The sequence below is a fragment of the Hevea brasiliensis genome, chromosome 13 (assembly GCF_030052815.1).
Source record: "Hevea brasiliensis isolate MT/VB/25A 57/8 chromosome 13, ASM3005281v1, whole genome shotgun sequence".
Classification (NCBI taxonomy): domain Eukaryota; kingdom Viridiplantae; phylum Streptophyta; class Magnoliopsida; order Malpighiales; family Euphorbiaceae; genus Hevea; species Hevea brasiliensis.
In genome coordinates this window covers 89,802,960-89,825,770 of record NC_079505.1, presented here as the reverse complement: position 1 = coordinate 89,825,770, position 22,811 = coordinate 89,802,960, and the positions used below count along the sequence as shown (strand labels likewise).

The following is a 22,811-nucleotide window of genomic DNA, read 5'->3' as shown; positions in this document are numbered from 1 at the left end:
ATTATAGCTCAATGGAGGAGAGAATTTTTAAGAGATCTTTACAGAGAAAAGTTATTCACTTCAACATAATTTACATGAGCATTTACCAACATTCAATTAAATCAAAATTACAACGGAACCAAACTACGCCCTGTCTGACCAGTAGACTATAAGCCAGGGGCTACATGCACTTGAGTTGTCATTAAATTAGTCCTAATGATACAACAAAGAGTCATTATCATCAATATGGCTAACGATTATATTTCATCGCCATCCACTTGATGTTCACCAGATCCAACCCTACCACCTCTTGCCATTTTGTTGCCATCTGATGCTCTACCTTCACCACCCATATCATCGTATGGCCTTTTTCTCCATCCTCGATCTTGGTCCATTGATTGTCCATGGGAAGATGGATGCTCCCCATCTGTTTTTTACCAAAAAAAAGAAAAGAAGAAGACAGATTGGATTGTTTTCACAATCAATATAATCGACCCAGTGCTCCTTCCTAGTGAGATAAATCCACCATAATGGGGAACGGGATATCTACAGCATAATAAGCCCAACATGGTAGTAAGATTTGGATTATTTATCTCTTCCATCTCATCTCACTGATGCTTAAAGTGGGAAAAATTATGATTTGGAATTCAAGAGACAATAAAAACAAAAGCAGCTAAATGTTTGGGGAACTACAGAATAAACATTTAAGCCCATTCTCTTGCACTGAATTGAAGCAATACTAATAAAGTGATAAAATTGTACACAACTATTACAGGTTATATCCGAAGATCCAAAAACTACAATTAGATGATACAATAGAAGGGCAGTGTGTCTTTATAGGACACTCTATAATATAAACATGGTTATGTGCAGTTAGTTATTACCGCTTTCACCATCAGATGCATCTTCAAGCCTTGCAATCGCGTCAACCAGCGCTTGTTCATGTTCCTGCAACAAAGAAAACATAAAATTCGCGCAATGTAACACTACGGACCAATAAAAGATACTTGGTTCTTACTTTCAGTACTTTCTTTGCTTTCTCAATTTCCATTGGATCTGGATGGCTAGCACCAACAACTTTTTCCACCTGTTCAGAATCAAAAAATTAGGGGAAAAGGGAACCATTGTGCATTTTGAAGGAGTCCCCCAGCCACCAACTTACCTCCTTGATTAGAGTATCTGTGTGAAGTATCTCAATGTCCCCTACGGCCTTTTTTCCAATACCATTTTGTGATAATGGGAAATCTTTTCTAGACTGCCCCTTCATGGTCCCTCTACCTCTTCCTGCCCCAGCAAGAGCTCCACCACGTGCCATAGATTTCTTATTCCCACGGCCTGGTCCAGGCCAGCCACCTCTATGAAAAATTCCTGGATCCTCACCCTCCCACCTAATATCTTCAGGAGTTATCTGCCAATTAATATATGTACATATCAATAGCCAGTACAATGCTTTTTGCCATAATCCCTTCCCCTTTCCAACAAAATATGGTAAAATAAAAGGTTTGTATATCAAAAGATCAAGATGAAGAAACCAGGAACTTTCATTTCAATGGATATTCAATCTAACTTTTGTATAACATGTGGTTTCCGATATTCATTTAACTAGTAGAGGTTAATTACAGATAAATAGAAATCAATTTGTTTCATGCTTACTCCATTGATGAGCAAGATATAGCCATTAACTCTTCAAATGACACCAAATTAAGTATGATGAATTGCATTAAAAAAGACCTGCACACTACAGAATACATGTAGTTCCACCACCCTCAGAAAAGAAAGAGAATAAAAACTTCTCCCATTTATATTTTTACGAATTCACAACATTCAGCATTTATATAATAATATAAGACTAGCAAAAGAACAACTAAAAGTAAAATGAAGCATTTAAAGTTATTAGTCCATAGGAACAAGGTAAAAATTATACCTCTTTCAGATTAACCCATTCCCAAGTTTCATCTGCTGAATTAATATCATAAACCAAAGCATGCCTCCCCTGTTAACATTGAGAAAATGATCATGTTCAAAAGAAGCCTAAAAACAATTGGAACACTGTATATCAACAGTCAAATAAAATATACCTCAACTGGATTATAGTCAGTTATAACAGCCTCATAGTATTGGTTATCCTCGGGCCACCGAGTCCAAACTTTCCTTCCAATCAATGGATCATAACTGGTAGCTTCTGCAGGTTCATTGGGGGCAAATGCACCTGAAGAACTCCGCATAGCAGCTTGTGCTCTTCCGGTCAAACCTGTAGAAGGATACTGCATGGACTTCATTGAAGGTGCAGCACACAATATGTCACATAAAACAAAAACTCAAGGTAATAATAAAGCAGGTAACATAAATCACATCATTTTCTTGACCCTGCAAAACTATTCAACTTACTGATTTGGGATTCTTGCTCTTAGGCCCTGGTGGAGGACCCCGCCTCAGCGCTGATGAAGATGGTTGCGTAGATGGCAATGCAGGAGAAGGTGCACCCATAGACAATGAAGCAACTGATTGTGATGTTTTCTGTTTCTTGCGCGATGCTGAAACAGTAGGACTAGGTGTGGGATCATGAGCAGGCTGGGCTGTGCTTGGCATGCCAGGTTGAAGCCCATTTGTCTTTCTCCATTCCCTAGCATCATAATGCATTATACTTTCCCGTTAAAGAACAAAACTGACCAGAAGAAGTTAGATTTTTGGAAAAGCTGCTCAGCAGAACATGCCATGAAATAATTAGACCTTATTCTGCGGATGATGTTATCGGTATTAACCCGGGATAGGAGCTCCCTGTGCTCCTCATCTGATACCCTTAACTCTTTTCTGAGTTCTGTAATTAAACTCTCCTTTTCCTGGGAAAAAAAGTTATAAAACACATCCAACTTTGTTTACACATGTAATTATAGAAGTTAAAATATAATATATACAGGAAGTATGCAATCAGATACCCAAGTAATGGCATCAGATTGTGCTTTAAATGCCCGTAGGACTGAAGTATACGCTTCTTGCTCAATGTTGTGTATTTGAGTTTCCATGTCACTATGAACCCTAGGTAATGAAGCAGAACCAACTGCTGCAGATCTTCCATTCCCAGCAGGTCGTACCCCACTTTGGAATCTATTTCGATGTGATGGTGGGAGGTCATCATCAGTACCTACCATTAAAATGATTAAGAACACAGCATGTTAAACTTTTACTGCATAATAAATGAAGATAACAAACCCCACCCTTGCATATATATGCATGAAACAAATATATATTATAAAAAGTATAAAAACAATTTAAAAGAAACAATCAAGAAGTTATGTAAAACCAAATTAACTAAACCTCAAGTTTTTGATGCATCAGAGAGCACTGCCCTTCAAGATTAACCATGTACCTAATGTGAGACCATAATGCCGTTATTTATCTTTTGCCGCAAATGGTATGTTATAATAAATATTGTGAACAATAATACAGCTCCTTCAACACTGCCAAATACGTGAAAGCTCTAGCTATTTAACAGCTTCCAGGTTTTATTACTTCTATTCAGGAAAATGTTTTTTATGCTATTCTTTCAAATTTCCTATTCAGGGTTTTCTATAATGAGATTACTCCCAAAAAATAGTATTATGCGTTCAGAGCGGTTGGTAAGATTAGAAACTGGAAACTAGTTTGACCACATCCCAATGTTTACTACTTCAACCAATGCTCAAAGACAGTTTATTTACCATATGGCATCATGCATAAGCAGTAAAGTTTACAAACCCACAATCATGATTTTTAATCGTGGCTGCGACACGTTCACAGTAGCGAGTAACAGAAACCCCGCAAATTTTTTTGAAAAATTTGTAAAGTTCATTAAATGAATAAATATTCAAATATATAATTAAAACTAAGATATACAACTAAATAATAAACACAAATATATCAAATAAAGAAATTAAATCCACTACTTATGCATCATTAGTACTAAAAAGATAGTATGTAATTTACTAACCTTATTACCAATAAAATGAATGTCTAGGAGATTCTTGATTATCTTGACTTTGATCCTAGGATTGGACTTTGATTATTAGCTTAGGCTGTAAACTTGCTATGTACTTAGGTTATTAACTTACTACATAATTAGGTTGTACACTTACTGACTATTTAATTTAGAAAATCAATTTCAAGAGTTAATTTCAGGATTATATATTTTTCTTAAATTTTATCGTGCCAAAGCTTAAATTTATACTTAGCAAATATTATTAAAGCTTGAAATTTTCTTTGATATGGTTTTCTAATTATTTATGTATTTACCTAAAAATATTCAAAAATAGCTTAAAGTTAAAAAAAAAAAAACTCACTCTTCAATCTCCTTCACTCATTTATTTCTCTACAAATTTTTGAGCTTAAGAGCATGGATCATCAAATAGACAATATAGTTTTAAACACTTAAGTTAGTTATGGGGAAAATTGAGAAAATTTTGAGAGAAAATGGCTTAGTTGCCTAAAGAGAAAATGAAAAGGTGCTAAAATGAACGAGTCAAGATAATTTTTTGCCCAAAAAAGTTCCCTCGATGAAATTTCACATGAAAGAGGTAAAAATAGCCAAGAATTCTTAGCTGGAAAAGTAAATGCCGTTATGACTGTTACATAACGTTCAGTGATCGCCATTACCGTTATAAATTTAAAAATCTGTTAAATAAAGGTGATAACGGTATCGATAAGCCAAAAAATCTTTAAATAATGGTTTTTCGGTAACATAACATGGCTGTTATTTAAAACCATGCCCACGACATCCCGGGTTAAGAAAAAGTTTCATCTAACAAATGCATGCATGATAACATGCTAGCAAATTGTCATATGTATGTACAAAATATCAACATACAACCCCAAGAGTAATCCATTGCGTTTTCTCAAACCAACTTTTCACCACATAGATAGAGCCCCAAAGGTTCTCTATAACACCAAGAAAAACTAGATAATGACCTCAGAATCTCCGCATTCTTTAAAATACTGAACATAATATCCAGTTTAGAAGTTTCAACATTCTACCTAGTTCCTTCTCCTACCTTAGAACGTAAAACCAACCTCATATCAACAGTAAACTGTAATCCATCAAATGAGGTCCTAAAAAAACACGAGCAAATTAAATTATGAAAATAAAAAAATCTTCATCAAAATTTTCATCAACTCACCACTACTATCGGAAAGCTCATAGTCCATTGCAACTCTTCAAAATCAAGCCGTTCTAGTCTTGCAAACACTAGAAATGAACTCGGCAAACATTAAAAAGGTGAAAAAAAAAAAAGAGGGGGGGGGGGGGGTGGGTCTTCAAAAACCCAAGCAACAAACACCTGAAAAAAAAAAAAAATATATCAATAATGAATTTCCCATTTGAACTTCAATGACAAATCTATCCCTCCTGCAAGAATCTAAGCTCCTGGAAACTCTATCTAAAACCATAAAATTCACTAGACGCACAATCTTGAACTCAGCTCCACAATCTCGCGAGTTACTACTAGATCTAAACACCAACAATAACGCTACTATAGAGAAAATAAAGAAAAATTTAACAAAATTAAAGCTTAATTCTCTAAATAAAGCTCCTAAAATCTCCCGAAAACAACCAAACTCAACACGAAGAGAAAAAAATCCACCATAAACTCACCGCTACTGTCCATGGCCTGAATGTCCATCGAAGCTTCTCCAAACCTTAAAAAACTCAATGACCTCTGAAATTGACCGCTTGCTTAAAAAAAAAAAAAAAGGAACTGCTAGCACCTCGCAATAGTCAAAGACTGAAATTTTTGCTAAAATTCTTCGAATTTCAAGCCTCAACAAATACTAAATGGTCCAAGTAAGCAAATTCGAAATTGAGAAAGGTCTTTCAGAAAGACTCGAACTTTGAGCTCCCTGCAGCATTCAAAACCCATAAATTCACAGCCAATTCTTTGTTGCCCAAGCGAAAATTCAATCTTCAACGCTCCAAAAGACGGACAACAGGTGCTTCAAAACTGCAATTTTGAGCCCTCATAACGATTTTGAGAAGGTACGTTGAGTACTTCAAATTTGGAGTAGTAATCTTTTTGAGAGATATAGGGATTAGTTTTACGAGAAATTTGAGGTTTAAAAGAGAAATTTGAGTGAGAATTCAGAAACAGATATTTGATTGAGCGAGGAGAAAACGAGCTTGGGTTGAACGAGAGAGGGAAGCCGGACTTGAAATGGTTATTGTCGCTCTTTTTTTTTTTTTTTTTTTTTCTCTTTTTGTTAATGGTTGATTTTGAGTTCCGCGGCGGCGTGCAAAACGGTGTCGCTTTAGCGCTGTTTGAGAAGAAAAGGTTTTTATAATAAAAATATATTAAATATTACTTGATTTAAAATAAAATGAAATTATTTTGTTATAAGTAATTTAGCGAAATTCATAAATTATTTCATTAAATTTTTATAAAATAATTTTTTTAAATAATAAATTATACAAATTTTTTGAATTATTGAAAATTTTTTCACATAAAAAAATATAAAAAATATTATAAAAAATAAAATATATTTATTTAACATTTCATATTTCATATTTATTATTTTGATTAAAATTTAAAATGTTATAAAAAATAATAATTTGAGATGTTATAATATTTTAATTCTTTTTAAATTAATAAATTTTTATAATTAACTATTTTATAAAAAAATATTATTCTATAAAAATTGAATGAAATTACTTATAAAATTTTATTAAATCATTTTATAATTTTTAGTAATAGAATAATTTTATTTTGTTTAAGTAAGTAATTATGAAATACATCTTAAATTTAATTTTAAATATTTCATTTTTGGTACTTAATTATCACCGTATATACAAAACCGTCATCGTTTTGAGGTTCACATTTCCATTTTGATACAAACCATTTTCGCATTTCCAGAACGTACTTAAAACAAATCCCAAATCCTAACCCTGCCTCTTTTGCCTCATTCCTCTCCAAAATCTTCGCTCTCTCTTTTTCTCTCTCTCCGCCTTCTTCTCTCCTCTTCCCGTACTTTCAAATTCCCTTTCTACCCTTCCTCTTTCCTCAATTCTCAACTTTATCCTCTCCCCCAGCGACCCTGCCCTTCTGCCGGCAGCGTTTTCATGGACTCTTCTTCGCCGGAAGCCATAGCCTCTGTCGACTCGCTCACAGATAACTTCAAGAATCAGAGTTTAGGCGCCGATGATAGTCTTCATGATAAAAACGATCATAGCAGCAATAACAATACTAGTAAGGATAAATATACGCTTGAAGATCTGAATTGGGACCATTCTTTTGTTACAGAGTTGCCTGGTGATCCCAGAACCGACAACATTCCGCGTCAGGTATTGGTCTCTTGCTTCGTTTCTTTGATTTTCGTGGTTCTCCAATTTCTTCTTTTCGTTTTCGATTGTGGTTTTTGTTATTTGGATATGTCGGATAAGTGCACAATAATTATGAATTTATAGTTTTTTTAATAATTTATTTCTTATGGTTATCCTGCGATTCTATTTGAACGTACTGATTTTAATCAGTGTCCTGAAACAATATCATATTTTTTTTACCTTTAGGGTTTGCATGATTGATGCTTCTAAATTTAGTTCTCTTCCATTTATTTTGTAGCCTGAGATGCAATAGTGATTCATACTCTAATGGTTTTTTACTTTTCCAGGTGTTGCATGCTTGTTAACAAAAATTTCTCCATCAGCTGAGGTAGAGAATCCTCAGCTTGTTACGTGGTCAGAGTCAGTAGCTGGAGTTACTTGATTTGGATCCTAAAGAGTGAGTTTCGCCTTGTGTTCCTTCTTGTTGGGAGGTCAAGCGCATTTGCTAGTTTCTAACATTACAGATATTGGTCAAATTGGATACATCTACCGGGAACAATGACGTAATCCTTTATCAACTTCACATCTTTAAACTTTTTTTTTTTTTTTTGGTTACTTGGTTCTATCTCTTCTGTATATGTTGTTTCGGTATGAATTCAACTAAGAGCCAACTTTCCTGCCTGGATTGCAGATTTGAAAGACCGGATTTTCCACTTCTATTTTCTGTGGCAACTCCTTTGGTTGGAGCGTAAGTTTTGTGACTTCCTCCTAGTTCAATTTGTTTTGTGATTGACTGGAATGAAAGTCGAATAACGAAGCTTTTATGTATCTATTTGTTTTTTTGTTCCAGTTATTTTCTCATTCACTGTCACGACCCAACCTATGGGTGGGACCGGCAGTAGGACCTGGGCCAGCCTAAAGCCCCCGATATCCGTATTAAACTTAACTATTCATTAACCCAACTCTAAGGTCCATTTGGACCCAATTTTAAGAATTTAACCGGACAGAGTCCGGCCACAAAATTGACCTTTCAACGGGGAGTTTTTGACTCACCCGACCTGTAAATAAAATAAATACTCAATTGGGGAGCTCAGCTCACCCAAAACATACTCATATCAACATAAAAATAAATGGGAGCTCAGCTCCCTCGTTCAGTCTATCAAACATGCATGTGATAATGATTTTACAGATCCAAAATAACAATTTATATTATAGACCCAAATCAATTAAATATTTCTAACACAGACGAAAATTCTAGAAATTTATAAAATTACACAAACATGAATAAATAACCTGCGAGGGAGAAAGCGGGTTAACCTCAAAAATATCCTCCTGTGGCCTGGAAAAATATTGAACAGGAGTGAGCGTTCGACTCAGAGAGTAAAATATCAATTTTAACCATAATCTCTATAACAATCTGAAACTAATGCACCCTGTAGAGTGAAATGCAACATCAGCAATAAATTCACATCATAACAGCAAAAATGTAATTTGGAGCACTCACACACCCAGTAATATCAATAATAATATATGGGAGCTGATCCCCTATACAGCTCTCTTAAATCCAACCTGGTGCCAGCGAAAAACTCAAGCCGGATTTTCGCTTAATAAACCAAATCGGGATCCCAACGAAGAACTCAAGCCTTGACTACCCCGAAGGATTGGGTCCCAACGAAGATCTCAAGCCGTGACTACCCGTCCTATCCATAGTACACACCATATCACACGCACAGCAACGCACACACACTGCTCCGAATTACCACAATAACATCCATGGCACTTTAACAGTTATGAATGCAACATAAAACTTGCCTAGAGTTTAACTACATAGATACATACATATAAGTGATGCATGGGCATGCTTAAACATATAATAATATCTTAAAATTAATATTTTACTCACAGACTTGGCAACGGTCACTGTGACGGCTGAGCGGAGGAAGAAAGCTGTCCCGGCTCACCTGACAATTACATTACAATTATTTAACACAATTGACTCAATACAAATCATGAAAAGACTAAATACGTCCTAAGTCGTGCCGAAAATCTGGCAGAGTCTCCCCGATACCTAAGACCTACTCAACCTGCAAAAGGGCTCAAAACACACTTCTATATTCGCAACTCATATATCCACAATTCAATCACATCACACAGCCTCTCCTGGGCCTATCAAATCAGTCATCCATCACAATATGTAAAATATCAATTTAGTCCTTATAATTGATCATTTTTGCAAAAACTACACAAACAAGCTCTAAAAATTCTAAAACTTTGCCCCGCGGTCCTTAGCAATATTACTAGGATATTGCAAAAAGAATCATAATTTTCTGAACTACCAAGAATATTTTATGGATTTTTAATCCTATTTAAGCACTAGAAATTTACGAAAAAGCAAGGTTCGGGCTTACCTTTGCCGATTCCGACTTCAGGAACGTGCTCGGGATGTCTGATAATGGTGGAGTATCCAAAACCTCGATCCAGTTCGGATCGGAGACTTTTCTGGTCGCGGGTCTGTCTGGCCTGAAATTCACAGACCTGGACAACTGTTGAATTTTCGCGAATTGAGGATACTTACATGAAGTCCACAACACGGGGGTTAGTACATAAATTTTACGGAATTTTCTAAGCTCATTTAATGCTCAGAAAAACAATGCGAAGTTCCGTGGGACCCACCGAAAAACGGTGTTAGAAAAATTCGAAATTTATGTCGCCGCGAAGCTCTCGACGAGTGGAGCGCTCTGGTACTCTCGGTTTTCTCGTGGGGTTCACGGTTTGCGAGAAATCTAGCCCAAAAGTCAAAATGGGCTAAAACTTCCCCGGCAAAAATTGGACAAACCGCTCAATGGATTTCGGTGTTCTTGGTGCCTATAGAAAGCTCTCGACGAGTAGATGGATTTAGACACAAGACCCGGTCCGATTGGCGGCCGGATCTGCCGGGAAGACAAAGCGGCGCGCTTGCGCGTCGCGTCGCTTCGGGCTCCGTTTTCCGGCGTTCCAGGCGGCGACAGGTGGGCTGGGACGGTTGGGATGGGCGCTGGCGAGCTGGGGTGGCAGGGGAGGCGGCGGCGCGGCAAGGGAAGGAGGGAGGAGAGAGAAAACTGGAGAGAAGGGGAGGGAGGTCGGGACGCGCGCGGGGAGGAGGAAGAAGAAGAAGAAGAAGACCGGTCCGATTCGACCAGTCCGATCCTGTCCGATTCGATTCGGCCGGTTCAATTTAGGATACAAAATTTTGAATTTTTACTCTGCCTTGGGACAAAAAACGAGGTCCAAAAATTCCGAAAAAAATTTCAGAAAACTCAGAAAAATTCGTAGACTCCAAATATATTTTTAGTTTTGCCACGTGGTCTTTAAATTAATTTTTAAAAATCATCAAAGTTTTATATTTTCAGGAAATCAAACCCGATTTCGAAAATCCGAAAAAGTTCAAATAATTTCCTAAAATTTAAATAAAATTAAAATATCAATATTTGCCCAAAAATAATATATTTAAAAATTATAGGTGTTACATTCTCACCTTTCCTTCTTTCATCCTTTGATTGATTTCTCTTCTGCAGGTTGCCATATGCACAGTGCTATGGGGGACATGAATTTGGCATGTGGGCTGGTCAGCTGGGTGATGGCCGGGCTATAACACTAGGTGAGGTTCTAAATTCAAAGTCTGAAAGATGGGAGCTTCAGCATAAAGTTGCAGGGAAAACTCCATACAACCGCTTTGCTGATGGCCTGGTCGTGCTGCGAAGTAGCATTCGAGAATTTCTTTGCAGTGAAGCAATGCACCATCTAGGCATCCTAACAACTCGTGCTCTTTCTCTTCTGACAAAAGGGAAATATGTCACTAGAGACATGTTCTATGAGTATGTTAGCAGAATCTGAGTTATGATAAATATTTTTTTGCACTTCACAGTAACTATTTTCTTTGTGCGCTAATGCTCTGTTGAAATTGTTTGATATTGTAAGAATTTCTATTTTGTTATGCGTGGGAGATCTGAGGTTTGATAGGATTTCAAAATACATTTACTCCTTTGACACAAGAATTGTAAGATATTCTAGTTCTGAGCTTCATGTGAATATTCTAATTTTGAGCTTCATGTGAAATATGTACAAGTATTTTTGTTTTCTTTACAGAAACAGTCTTTTTCTTCATGTTTTGAACTTGACCTTGGGTGCGGCGGTGACTTTAACAGCTGGAAATGGAGACTAGAACTTTATACTATGAGCACATAAATATCTTGTTTATAAAAACAATCATTTGATCAATAAATTTAGATGACAAGTTTAAGATGCTTTCAAGTGAATGCTGACCACAGGTTTTTATGTCTGCATATTCAGTGGCAATCCAAAGGAAGAACCTGGTGCAATTGTTGCAGAGTTGCACAATCCTTTCTTCGTTTTGGTTCCTACCAGATACATGCTTCTAGAGGAAAAGAAGACCTTGATATTGTTTGTGCTTTAGCTGACTATGCAATTAGGCGTCATTTTCCTCACATTGAGAACATGAGCAAAAGTGAGAGCTTATCTTTTAGTACGGGCAATCAAGATCATTCGGTTGTGGATCTAACCTCAAACAAGTATGCAGGTACATTCTACCTTCTGAAGAATATAACAAAATTGTATCTGAGCAATGCTCCATCTAGTTCACTATGCACTGGGATTAGAGATGGTAATGATTGGGCAGTTTGCATCAGATCATCCTCCTGGTTTTCATTAAATGATTATTGTTCTATTGACAGAAGGATGGTGCTTTATGGGGACTCGCACTCCCATTTCCTTCTTTACATGTGTTTTGCCATCTACAAGCTGACCTTCACCTGCAGCTAATATAACACTGGGATATGTTTTATTTTCACTTATCAGCTTTATGTTAGTGAGTCACTGATTAATATTTTTTTCCTGATCCATCTGATCCTTTTCTCCAAGTAGTGTGGAAAGTATTCATTATCTTGTGTCTTCCCTGTTTTATGTGATGGAATATTTCAGCTTGGACAGTGGAGGCTGCTGAACGAATTGCTTCCTTGGTTGCAAGCTGGCAAGGGTTTGGTTTTACTCATGGTGTGCTGAATACTGATAACATGAGTATATGGGGTCTTACAATTGATTATGGTCCCTTTGGCTTTTTAGATGCTTTTGATCCAAGTTACACTCCAAATACTACTGATCTTCCTGGTAGAAGGTACTGTTTTGCAAATCAGCCCGACATTGGTTTGTGGAATATTGCACAGTTCACAGCTTCTCTATCCGGTGCCCAGTTGATTGATGATAAGGAGGTAAACTATGCCACGGAAAGGTATTTGTAATTTCTTTTTTATTAATAGAAATTTACTTGTAAATTCCTGAGTTTCAGTTTAGTAAAATTCTCTCTTTATTTTTTACAGATATGGAACAAAATTCATGGATGAGTATCAAGCTATAATGACTAGAAAACTTGGTCTCCCAAAGTACAATAAACAGTTGATCAGTAAACTTCTTAATAATATGGCTGTAGATAAAGATGACTACACGAATTTCTTCTGGTTACTTTCCAATATCAAAGCAGGTCCAAACATCCTTGAAGATGAGTTGATAGTTCCTCTGAAGGCTGTTCTGCTAGATATTGGCAAGGAGCGCAAAGAGGCATGGACCAACTGGGTGCAATCCTATGAGCAGGAGGTACAATAAATGTGTGTCTCAAATATGCATTGCTTCATCAATCTTGTATTTTTTTTTTCCTGCTCTCTCTTTCTGTTTTTCTTTTTCTCTTTTCTTCTATCTACTTGGGATATAGAATTTTGTCCTCAGTTTTCACATTGCACGTGGCTTATACTCCTTGTGGAGGATAGCTTGCAATGAAACTGTTTGTTATATGTTATAGAAAGTCAATCCTATAATTATGTACATAATATTCTTTATTAATTAGTTAGCATAATTATTGGGATCTCTTTCCAATTAGAATACTTAATTATAGAATTCTTTGTATATAAATATCTTGTATCTCATTCAAGAAAATACACAGAAAATATTCTCTTCATGGTATCAGAGCCTAGGTTCCCTAGCCTGGAATTTTTTTTTTTTGAAATATATTTTTTTTCTCTGGTTCTTCTCCTCCGACAAGTGCTATCTTCTAGGAGAACTCAATAGAGTTATCACAATGTCTCACCACCCATCTCAGGAGAAGGCCCAGGTGCCAATTGACCACCCTTGGAAGTCCGGTGACCGGACTTGAAGCGCGTAGCCTTCATGCGCCATTCTTAAGTTCTGATCCCTATTCCACGCGTCAGAGGGTGAACGCGCGTGTGCCGTCCTCCGGTGACGTTCGACAGTCGCGCCTCTTGTCCCAGGGTCGCCTTAACTTTGTGATTTTAGTTCCGTGGTTCATTGTTCAGTTTGGGCCATTTCTTATGGATCTTAAATATTTCTCTCCTTCGGGCAATTCACTGTTGAGCAATTTCAGGTTCTGTTTTTACGGAATTCTTTTGTTTCTAAGTTTTATTGAATTTGTTTGAAGATTGGGACAGAGTTGGTTATTAATCTGTGTTAGAATTTTGTTAATTTCATCTAATGGTGGACGATAAGGCTATTATTTCTGATGTGATTCCAATGATGACTAAAATTACGAAACACAAACTTAATGGTTCAAATTACCTGGAGTGGAGTAAGACTGTCAGGCTCTATTTACGAAGTATTGACAAGGATGATCATCTGATTAAAGATTCACCCACTGATGATACAAAGCAAGCTTGGCTTAGAGAAGATGCTTGGTTGTTTTTGCAACTTCGGAATTCGATTCATAGTGAGGTAATTAGTTTAATTAATCACTGTGAATTTGTTAAGGAATTGATGGATTACTTAGATTTCCTGTATTCTGGTAAATGAAATATTTCTCGTATTTATGATGTGTGCAAAGCATTCTATCGTGTTGAGAAGCAAGATAAGTCTCTCACGGCCTATTTTATGGAATTTAAGAAAGTATATGAAGAACTTAATATTTTGTTGCCTTTTAACCCCAATGTGAAAGTCCAGCAGGCTCAACGAGAGCAGATGGCTGTTATGAGTTTTCTTACAAGTCTTCATTCAGAATATGAGACTGCTAAATCTCAAATCCTATCTAGCTCTGAAATTTCCTCTCTACATGATACATTCACACGTGTCCTTCGTACAGAAAGTACCCAACTTCCACAAACTACTAGTGGTGCTCTTGTTAGTCAAAATATGAATGGACAACAGAGAAATAAAGGAGGAAATTCAAGCAATAGAAGTAATCAGCATAATGGGGAAACCAATTCTAATCTGGACTCAAAAGGAGTTATTTGTTATTATTGTCATGAGCCTGATCATACAAAATACAATTGTCTAAAGCTTCAGAGGAAGAATCAGCGGTCTCAGATGGCAAACATGGCAATAGATGAGTCTACAGTTGCACCCTCATCTGGGAAAACTGTCTTAATATCTGTAGAGGAATATGCACAATTTTTCCAATATCAAGCATCTCTAAAAGCCTCTAATTCCCCTGTCACTGCTATCGCTGAGTCAGGTAAATTCACTATATGTCTTATATCTTCCTCATCCAAATGGGTCATTGATTATGATGCTACAGATCATATGGCAGGTAATTCTAGTCTTCTATCACCTTTTTAGTCTCATCCTACCTTCTCTACAGTTACTTTAGCTGATGGTTTTACTTCTTATGTCATGGGTTCTAGTACTGCAAACCCAACGTCATCTATTTCTTTATCATCTGTTTTATGTCTACCTAAATTTTCATTTAATTTGCTTTCAGTTAGTAAACTTACTCGTGCCTTACATTGTTCGGTTTTCTTTTTTCCTGATTATTGTTTGTTTCAGGATCTTACGACAAAGCAGATTATTGGTAGAGGATATGAGTCCGGTGGTCTCTACATTCTGAATAAATATGTACTGCAATCTCTTACTTGCTCCAGCACCTTAACTCCGCTTGAAATTCATTACCGTTTGGGCCATTCCTCCTTGGCTATCTTGAAGAAATTATGTCCTCGATTTCAGTTTTTATCCTTCTTAGAGTGTGAGTCATGTCAATTTGCTAAGCACCATCGTTTAGCTTCTACACCTAGAGTCAATAAATGGGCTTTATCTCCTTTTGAGTTAGTTTATTCTGGTATTTGAGATTATTGTTCTATTACTTTTAAAACTGGTTTCAAGTATTTTGTTACATTTGTTGATGATTATTCCCTTGTTACTTGGTTGTTTTTAATGAAGAATCGTTCGGAATTGTTTTTTATTTTTTTGTCTTTTGTGCTGAGTTTCAAACTCAATTTAATACTTATGTGCGTATATTGAGAAGTGATAATGCTAAGGAATATATTTCTGGCAATTTTCAAGCCTATATGTCACAAAAGGGCATTCTTCATCAAACATCTTGTGTTGATACTCCATCCTAGAATGGGGTTGCTGAAAGAAAAAATAGACGTCTTCTTAAGGTAGCACGGGCATTCTTTTTTCAAATGAAGGTCCCTAAACAATTTTGGGATGATGCAGTTTCTATAGCTTGTTTCCTGATTAATCGTATGTCATCATCTGTGCTTAATGGTGACAATCCTTATACGATTTTGTTTCCATCTAAATCTTTGTTTTCTATTGAACCTCGTATCTTTGGCAGTACTTGTTTTATGAGAGATGTTCGTCCACATGTTACTAATTTGGATCCCAAATCTCTTAAGTGTCTCTTCCTTGGCTATTCTCGACTTCAAAAAGGATACAAATATTTTTCTCCAACCCTTAAACGTTATATTGTGTCTGCTGATGTTACCTTTTTTTGAATCTACTTCATTCTTCCCTCCCTCTCCTAGTTATGAGAGTTAGAGGGGAGGAAGATGATCTCTTAGTCTATTCTGTCCATCCAGTGTCAAGTCCTCGGCCAAGTCCTCAGAATCCTCTTGCACCAGCACCTGCTCTGTAACACCCCTAATTGCATAGCCTAGTATATTTTACTGTTCCGGTGACCGGAGTCGGTCTGGACAATTAAGGGGATTAGAACCACATCTAAGACAACTAAATAAGCCATAAACACAAATAAATAGTAATTGTCAATTAGTTAAGTATAAATAAGAAAAACAGAACATAAGAAGTTAAACGAGCCGAGAGTTACAGCGATGGGTGACCTTCTCGGGAATGACTGCAAAGTCGTTTTAAACTCAAATTTCGAACTGTAAAATGTGACGCCGCGGTCCTTAGGACCCTTATGAACACAGTGGAAAAGAGAAAATCACGAAAAAGAACTGTTAAGTCATTTAAATAATTAGGTCAGGGAGCCGAAAGAAATATTAAATTATTTACAAACTGGGATGAACAGACGAAGAGCAATTTGGTCAATTGACCCTGAGAGCTGACTCCTGACCTAACTGTCAAATAAAATCGAAGAAAAGAAAATTTCGGGATCAAGAATTAAATTAAAGAACTATTGAAGAATTAAAGAAAAAGAAAAAGAATAAAAATGTGACTTATTACATTATGATGATGACATCATATAAGATGTCAAAATTAATTTTAATTTTTCAACCTTTTTGACCAAGTCAAATAGCTAAATAATTACAAAAAAAAAACAAAAGGAAAAGAAAATAGGATTATGACATCACCCAAATGACATCATGCATGACATTAAAAATAAATTTTATTTAATTTAATCTTTGACCAAGTCAATTATGTGGCATAAAAACAAAAATTCAAAAAGATTTTTTTTACTTTTTCTTTTTCTTATTCTCGTAGCTCTCTTCTCTCCCTCTTTTCTTATTTTGTTCTACCATTAAAGCTTAGATTTAAGCTTCTTAAACTTTAGATTTCACCCCCTAATCTTTGAGAATAATTATAGAAACCATTAAATTGACCCTCAAGAAGAAGATTTGGAGCAAGAAATTAAAAGAATTTGAAGATTTGAGGGAGATTGAAAAAGCTTCAATTAAGGTAAGTTTCCTCTTTTAATTTGAATTTGAATTGAATTTTTAGTATGAAATTGTGGTTAAACAAGAGTTTAATTGCATAAAAACATGAAAAAAATTTTCATGTTGAGGGACTAAACTAATTTTCGGCTAGCTTGGTTATGAGGATGATTTGCATGAATTGAATGGTTTGAAAGGGGTATATAAACCTTAGTTAGTTGAATGACTATGGTTAAAGGCGTGGAATCAAGTAAATGCAAAACTTAGTGTGAATTAGGGTTTGGACATTAGGGTTTAGGGACAAAAAATGTGAAGAAGTGCTAAATGATGTCTTTGACATAGTTTAAGGAAAGAAATGGCCATGTGTGACCTAATTAAGTGTGTTAGAAGTGTTTGAATTAAAGCCAAATTCGGATTGGTTATGCACCATTACCAAAAGTCAACTTTGAGGGACCAAAAATGAAATTTTGCAAGTCCAATTGGTATGAGACCAATTGGAAATGAAAATAAGCACTAAATGACACAATTTTCATTTAGGAAGCATGCCCAAAAAGTGACTAAAACCTAGTGAACAAATTGACCAAAGTTAAGAAATCACAGTTTGCCTCTGCACAAACTGACCAAATGAACAGTGTTTGTTCATTTGGTCATAACTCGAGCTAGGCAGGTCAAAATGACCTGAAATTTTACCAATGGTTAGATGAGATATAGATCTAAAATTTTCATGAAGAACACAAACCTAAATTATGCCATTAACCCACTCAAATTACTGAGCAAAGTTGGTGACCTGAACCTGCAGAACTGCAGATTTGTCATATGAACAGTAAAGTTTCAATGGCTATAACTCTCTCTAGAAAACTCTGATTTAGGTGATTCTTGAACCGATGGAAACCTAAGACATAGTAGAACATTTCATATGAAGAAAATTAGACCAAATTATGGACTTAACTTATCAAATTGCTGAATGAAGTTGGATCAATAAATCTGCAGAACCAAATTCTGCAGCATGAACAGTAACTGTATTTGGGCTCTAACTTGAGTTACAAAACTTCAATTGGGGTGATTCAAAAAGGAGAATAAACTTAAGACAATAGGGAACATTTTCTATGAAGAAAGTTTTGCCAAATTCAAACAGTAAACTGACTAATGAAACAGTACAACTAGGGACACCAAAACTAAAAATTTGGCAATTTTGCCTAAAAGACCTAAGTTTTGAGAAAAGGACCAAAACTAACAAGTTTGATGACCAAAATGTGGTATGTGGGTGAAGCTGGAGTTCCCATACCTATTAAGCCTTAAAAAGTCAACAATTTAACTTGAATGGTGTAGTGAATAGTAACCCGAAACACAAAAATTTCAAGAACGTCGAGTTTAGCTCGTTAGAGCTAGGTAAAAGTGAAGCTAAATTTATTTTGGGTTTATGTTAAGTTTTAGTACTGAAGCATTATAAAATTGTGTGTTTCAGTTGGAAAGAATACTGGGAAAGAACCCGAGTAATCGAGTCGAGGCCAAGAGGCAACTCGCTTGAGGTTTGTGCACAACGTATACTTTTTATAATCATCTTTTATATACTGTTTTGAATAATGTGAAATATTGGATTATGACATTCTTATGATGTTTGATTTAAATTGTGAAAGTTACTGTGTATATTTGAAATGACAATGTTTAGCAAATTTTTAAGATAAGTTTTGAAACCACAGTGTCATGACCATATATTTGAACACCTCACTAGCACGACTAGTGGGGGTAATTAGTTTCGAATTTTGATTCCTTCTCTGGAGAAGTGTTGAGGTGTGCCAGTAGAAGAGGATGAGAATGGATATCCATATATTTGAGCTAGCTAGCCTTGTGATGTGATTTCTCTTTAGCCTCTGGCTATTGAGATTCTATTTGTTTCGAATAGCATGATCTAACTGTGGGTTTTATGAAATGTGTTTTGATACTTTGAAATGAACTTGGTTTGCATTAAAATCTCATAATTCATGTTTTGTGTTTAATGCTCATATTTAGTCAAATTTTTGAATAAATGTAATTTATATTTTGCATAAAGATTATTTTAGTATATTGTGCACCACTGAGTCCTAGTACTCAGCCATAGCTTTTATTGCTGTCGCAGATATAGAGACTAAAGGAGCAGCAGATTGAGCTGCTGAGGATTGAGGATCTATCAACTTGAAGTTATCGGGTATAATTTATACCCTGCCTATAAATATTTATTTTGATGTATGTATTGCACATAAATGTATGGACATGTAAAATGGGTCTCGAGCAGCTTGTACAAAGTTTGTAATAAAAATTTAGTTAGAATTTCCTTTGATGTAAATTTTGTAATGATGTATATATATAAATTATTTTGTCTCTAATGAAATATGAGTGGAACTATTTTATTTAATTTGAATGAGATGAATTGCTAGTATTTTGAGAATTATTGAATTTTGGAAATTGAGAAATGTTGATGGTGAAATTTTGAGATTTGAGATTGATTGAGAATTTGAAGTAGTGGTTGAGAAAAATTTTTAGAAGTGCTTTTTACAGGTATTTGAAGAACTGTTTTCTCAAAATACAGATAGAATTCTGTCAAAATTTTTATAAAATTTGCGAAAAAATAAAATGGGCCAAAAATATTAACTAGATTTACTTTTAATCATATGTTTTAAATACCTATTAGAAAATGTTCACTACTTAACAAAAGTAAGAAAATTGTTTTAAAATCTCTTGTAGGGTACTTAATGAGTTATCGGTAGGTGAAGTTCGATAGTTTATTATGTATTCTACGGGATCATGTTATGCCTTACAGAGGGGTAAGGTGTGACATGTTCGACCTCATTGCCCACCTATTGTTCATGTTTATTTCAGGAGATTGGAGGCTCTTGACTCAGATCCTCCACTACCTTCTTCGTCAGAAGATCCAGTTTCATCCACTGCTCCTCAGTCTGACTTAGATTTTCCCATTGCTCTTCGCAAAAGTAAGCGTCAATGTACTTATCCTATCTCTTCCTTTGTATGTTATGATTAATTGTCTCCTTCATCTCGTTGTTTTGTTAGTTCTCTAGACACTATTTTCATTCTTAAAACTGTTGCTAAGGCATTGTCTCATTCTGGCTGGCGTGCTGCAATGGAAGAGGAAATGGTGGCTTTAGATACTAATGGTACTTGAGAATTGATGCATCTGCCTCCAGATAAGAAAGCTATTGGATTTAAATGAGTTTTTACAGTAAAAATGAACCCCGATGGTACTGTGGCTCGTCTCAAGGCTCGCCTTATAGCTAAAGGATATGCTCAGACTTATGGGACTGATAACTCTGACACTTTTTCACCTGTTGCTAACTAGCTTCTGTTTGCTTATTTGTTTCCTTGGCAGCTAGATATGATTGGCCTTTACATCAGTTGGATATCAAAAATGCTTTCCTTCATGGTGATCTCCAGGAGGAAGTTTATATGGAGCAACCACCAGGATGTGTTGCTCAGAGGGAGTTAGGCAAAGTATGTAGACTTCGAAAATCCCTTTATGGCTTGAAACAGAGTTCTCGAGCTTGGTTTGGCAGGTTCAGTGAGGTAGTTCAGCAGTTTGGTATGCAAAAGAGCAAGTTTGATTATTCGGTGTTTTTTAGACATTTTAAAGCTGGACTAATCCTACTTATAATATATGTTGATGATCCCAATCTTCAGCTCACAGCAGGAGTGGTGAACTATTTGAGGACCCTGAGATGTATAGAAGATTAGTTGATAAACTTAATTATCTCACAGTAACTTGTCCAGATATTGCATATTCAGTTAGTATTGTAAGTCAATTTATGTCCTCTCCTACTGTTACCCATTGGAAAGCTTTGGGGCAAATTTTATGTTACTTGAAGGGTGCTCCAGGTCTTGGTCTCTTATATAACAATCATGGGCACTTAAATATTGAGTGCTTTTTAGATACAGATTGGGCAGGTTCAAAGATTGATAGAAGATCCATTACAGGATATTATATTTTTGTTGGAGGAAACTTAGTATCTTGGAGAAGTAAAAAACAAACTGTAATTTCTCGTTCGAGTACTGAATTAGAATATCGAGCTATGGCCCAAGCTGTGTGTGAAGTTATGTGGACACGTCAGTTACTGGAAGAAGTGGGTCTTGAGACCTCATCTCTTGTCAAATTATGGTGTGACAATCAAGCCGCTCTTCATATCGCCTCAAATCCAGTGTTTCATGAGCGTACTAAGCATATTGAAATTGATTGTCATTTCTTTCGAGAAAAGATTCAACAGAAGATCATCTCAACAAAGCATGTCAAAACCGGAGAGCAATTAGTAGATATCTTTACAAAAGCTTTGAATAGGGCTCAGGTTGACTACATTTGTAACAAGTTGGGCATGATTAATATATTTTCTTCAACTTGAGGGGGAGTGTTATATAAAGTAAATCTTATAATTATGTATATAATATTCTTTATTAATTAGTTAGCATAATTATTGGGATCTCTTTCTAATTAGAATACTTAATTATAGGACTCTTTATGTATAAATACCTTGTATCTCATTCAAGAAAATACACAGAAAATATTCTCTTCATTATGCACTTGCTATGTGATTGTTGTTGGCTAAATACATATTATACCCTTAACTATTTTGGGAAAACTCATCGCATCAGCCGTATGCATCTCTATAGATGTCTTATAGATCAAATTACACTGATGTGACACTCACATCATTGACATATTGGTTTAACATTTCAACTTTCCATTGATATTCTGACACTAGTAAAGCCAAAGTCCTTGTTATGCCCTTAATTTTGTCCCCTGCGAATACATAGGGAGGTGTTTCTCATTTTGCAAGGTTTTAATTCAAAATCTTTTACACAATCCCTTTCTGTTTTTTGCAGCTGGCTGCTAGCGGTATTTCAGATGAGCAGAGGAAGGTTCAGAAGAGGAAGGTTCAGATGGATTCTGTAAATCCTAAATATGTTCTCCGGAACTATTTATGCCAGACAGCCATTGACACAGCCGAACTAGGTGATTTGGGGGAAGTTAGGAGGTTGCTTAAATTAATAGAGCGGCCGAATGACGAACGACCAGGAATGGAAAAATATGCTCGCCTGCCACCATTTTGGGCTTGTCGGCCAGAGTCTGCATGCTTTCTTGTTCTTTCATAAGTTGCGTGCATGTATCACAAATATCAAAATAATATTTATTTTTAACTTGTATATAATTGTTGAATCAAGTTTTCCTTGGGAGTTCCGACAATAAAATGTAAAATGTGTTTATCCTTGTTGCTTTATGTTGTTATAGTTGGTAGTAGGTGGAAACATATTTTTTATTAATTTTTTTGTTCTCATACGGGATTATGATCCATTTCATGGTGAATGGGAAACCTACTTGAGTTTTTCAAACTTACAGCAAACTTAAGGATACTGGCTTATTCGGTTAGTAGTTCATGGAGTCGGGGAAATGAAAAATATCACCTGTGTGAATTTTGTTTATGATAGTAATCGATTTGTAGGAATATGAATTGCCTGATAAAAAAATTGTTTTTTTTTTATTTCAATCATGAAATCATGTTTCTTTTTCATCATTGTTGATTTAGATACAAAATTAGCAAGGCGAAAATTTCAGACTGATGGAGATTTTGAAATTTTATGAATTTTAATCTGAGTTTTCAACCATGTTTATGTTTTATTTTTCCTTA

General features: G+C 35.7%; 2 protein-coding genes and 1 pseudogene across 5 annotated transcripts; 2 read left to right on the top strand and 1 right to left on the bottom strand.

Annotated features, from left to right (window-relative positions):
- Positions 1 to 37: 37 nt before the first annotated feature.
- LOC110661993 (protein EMSY-LIKE 3) lies at positions 38 to 6,188 on the bottom strand. 4 transcript variants are annotated; one of them, XM_058132852.1, is made up of 11 exons: positions 5,603 to 6,188; positions 5,130 to 5,288; positions 2,916 to 3,121; positions 2,710 to 2,819; positions 2,368 to 2,602; positions 2,058 to 2,243; positions 1,904 to 1,972; positions 1,142 to 1,387; positions 998 to 1,066; positions 864 to 927; positions 38 to 406 (listed from the first exon to the last, which is right to left on the bottom strand). In XM_058132852.1, exons 2-11 carry the CDS (start codon positions 5,155 to 5,157, stop codon positions 237 to 239), a joined length of 1,383 nt encoding a protein of 460 aa, XP_057988835.1. In that variant the 5' UTR covers positions 5,158 to 5,288; positions 5,603 to 6,188; the 3' UTR covers positions 38 to 236. The 4 variants fall into 4 exon arrangements, with proteins under 4 accessions (XP_057988835.1, XP_057988833.1, XP_057988834.1 ...); XM_058132850.1 differs by having other exon boundaries at positions 2,058 to 2,252; positions 5,603 to 6,187; XM_058132851.1 differs by lacking the exon at positions 5,130 to 5,288 and having other exon boundaries at positions 2,058 to 2,252.
- A 665-nt stretch (positions 6,189 to 6,853) lies between these two features.
- LOC110662030 (uncharacterized) lies at positions 6,854 to 22,397 on the top strand (annotated as a pseudogene).
- LOC110661992 (uncharacterized) lies at positions 14,039 to 15,202 on the top strand. Its single transcript, XM_021820857.2, has 2 exons — positions 14,039 to 14,768; positions 15,080 to 15,202. Exons 1-2 carry the CDS (start codon positions 14,189 to 14,191, stop codon positions 15,106 to 15,108), a joined length of 609 nt encoding a protein of 202 aa, XP_021676549.2. The 5' UTR covers positions 14,039 to 14,188; the 3' UTR covers positions 15,109 to 15,202.
- Positions 22,398 to 22,811: the final 414 nt, after the last annotated feature.

What these genes read in the sequence shown, in the direction of transcription:
- LOC110661993 (XM_058132851.1), bottom strand. Translation starts at nt 5,630, where the DNA reads ATGGACATTCAGGCCATGGACAGTAGCG. An exon ending in AGAGCAAGAATCCCAAATCA is followed by an intron (nt 2,253 to 2,367) that starts GTAAGTTGAATA and finishes CCTTCAATGAAG; the next exon opens with TCCATGCAGTATCCTTCTAC. An exon ending in TGCATCTGATGGTGAAAGCG is followed by an intron (nt 407 to 863) that starts GTAATAACTAAC and finishes GGTAAAAAACAG; the next exon opens with ATGGGGAGCATCCATCTTCC.
- LOC110661992 (XM_021820857.2), top strand. Translation starts at nt 14,189, where the DNA reads ATGGAATTTAAGAAAGTATATGAAGAACTTAATATTTTGTTGCCTTTT. An exon ending in CACTGCTATCGCTGAGTCAG is followed by an intron (nt 14,769 to 15,079) that starts GTAAATTCACTA and finishes TGTTTGTTTCAG; the next exon opens with GATCTTACGACAAAGCAGAT.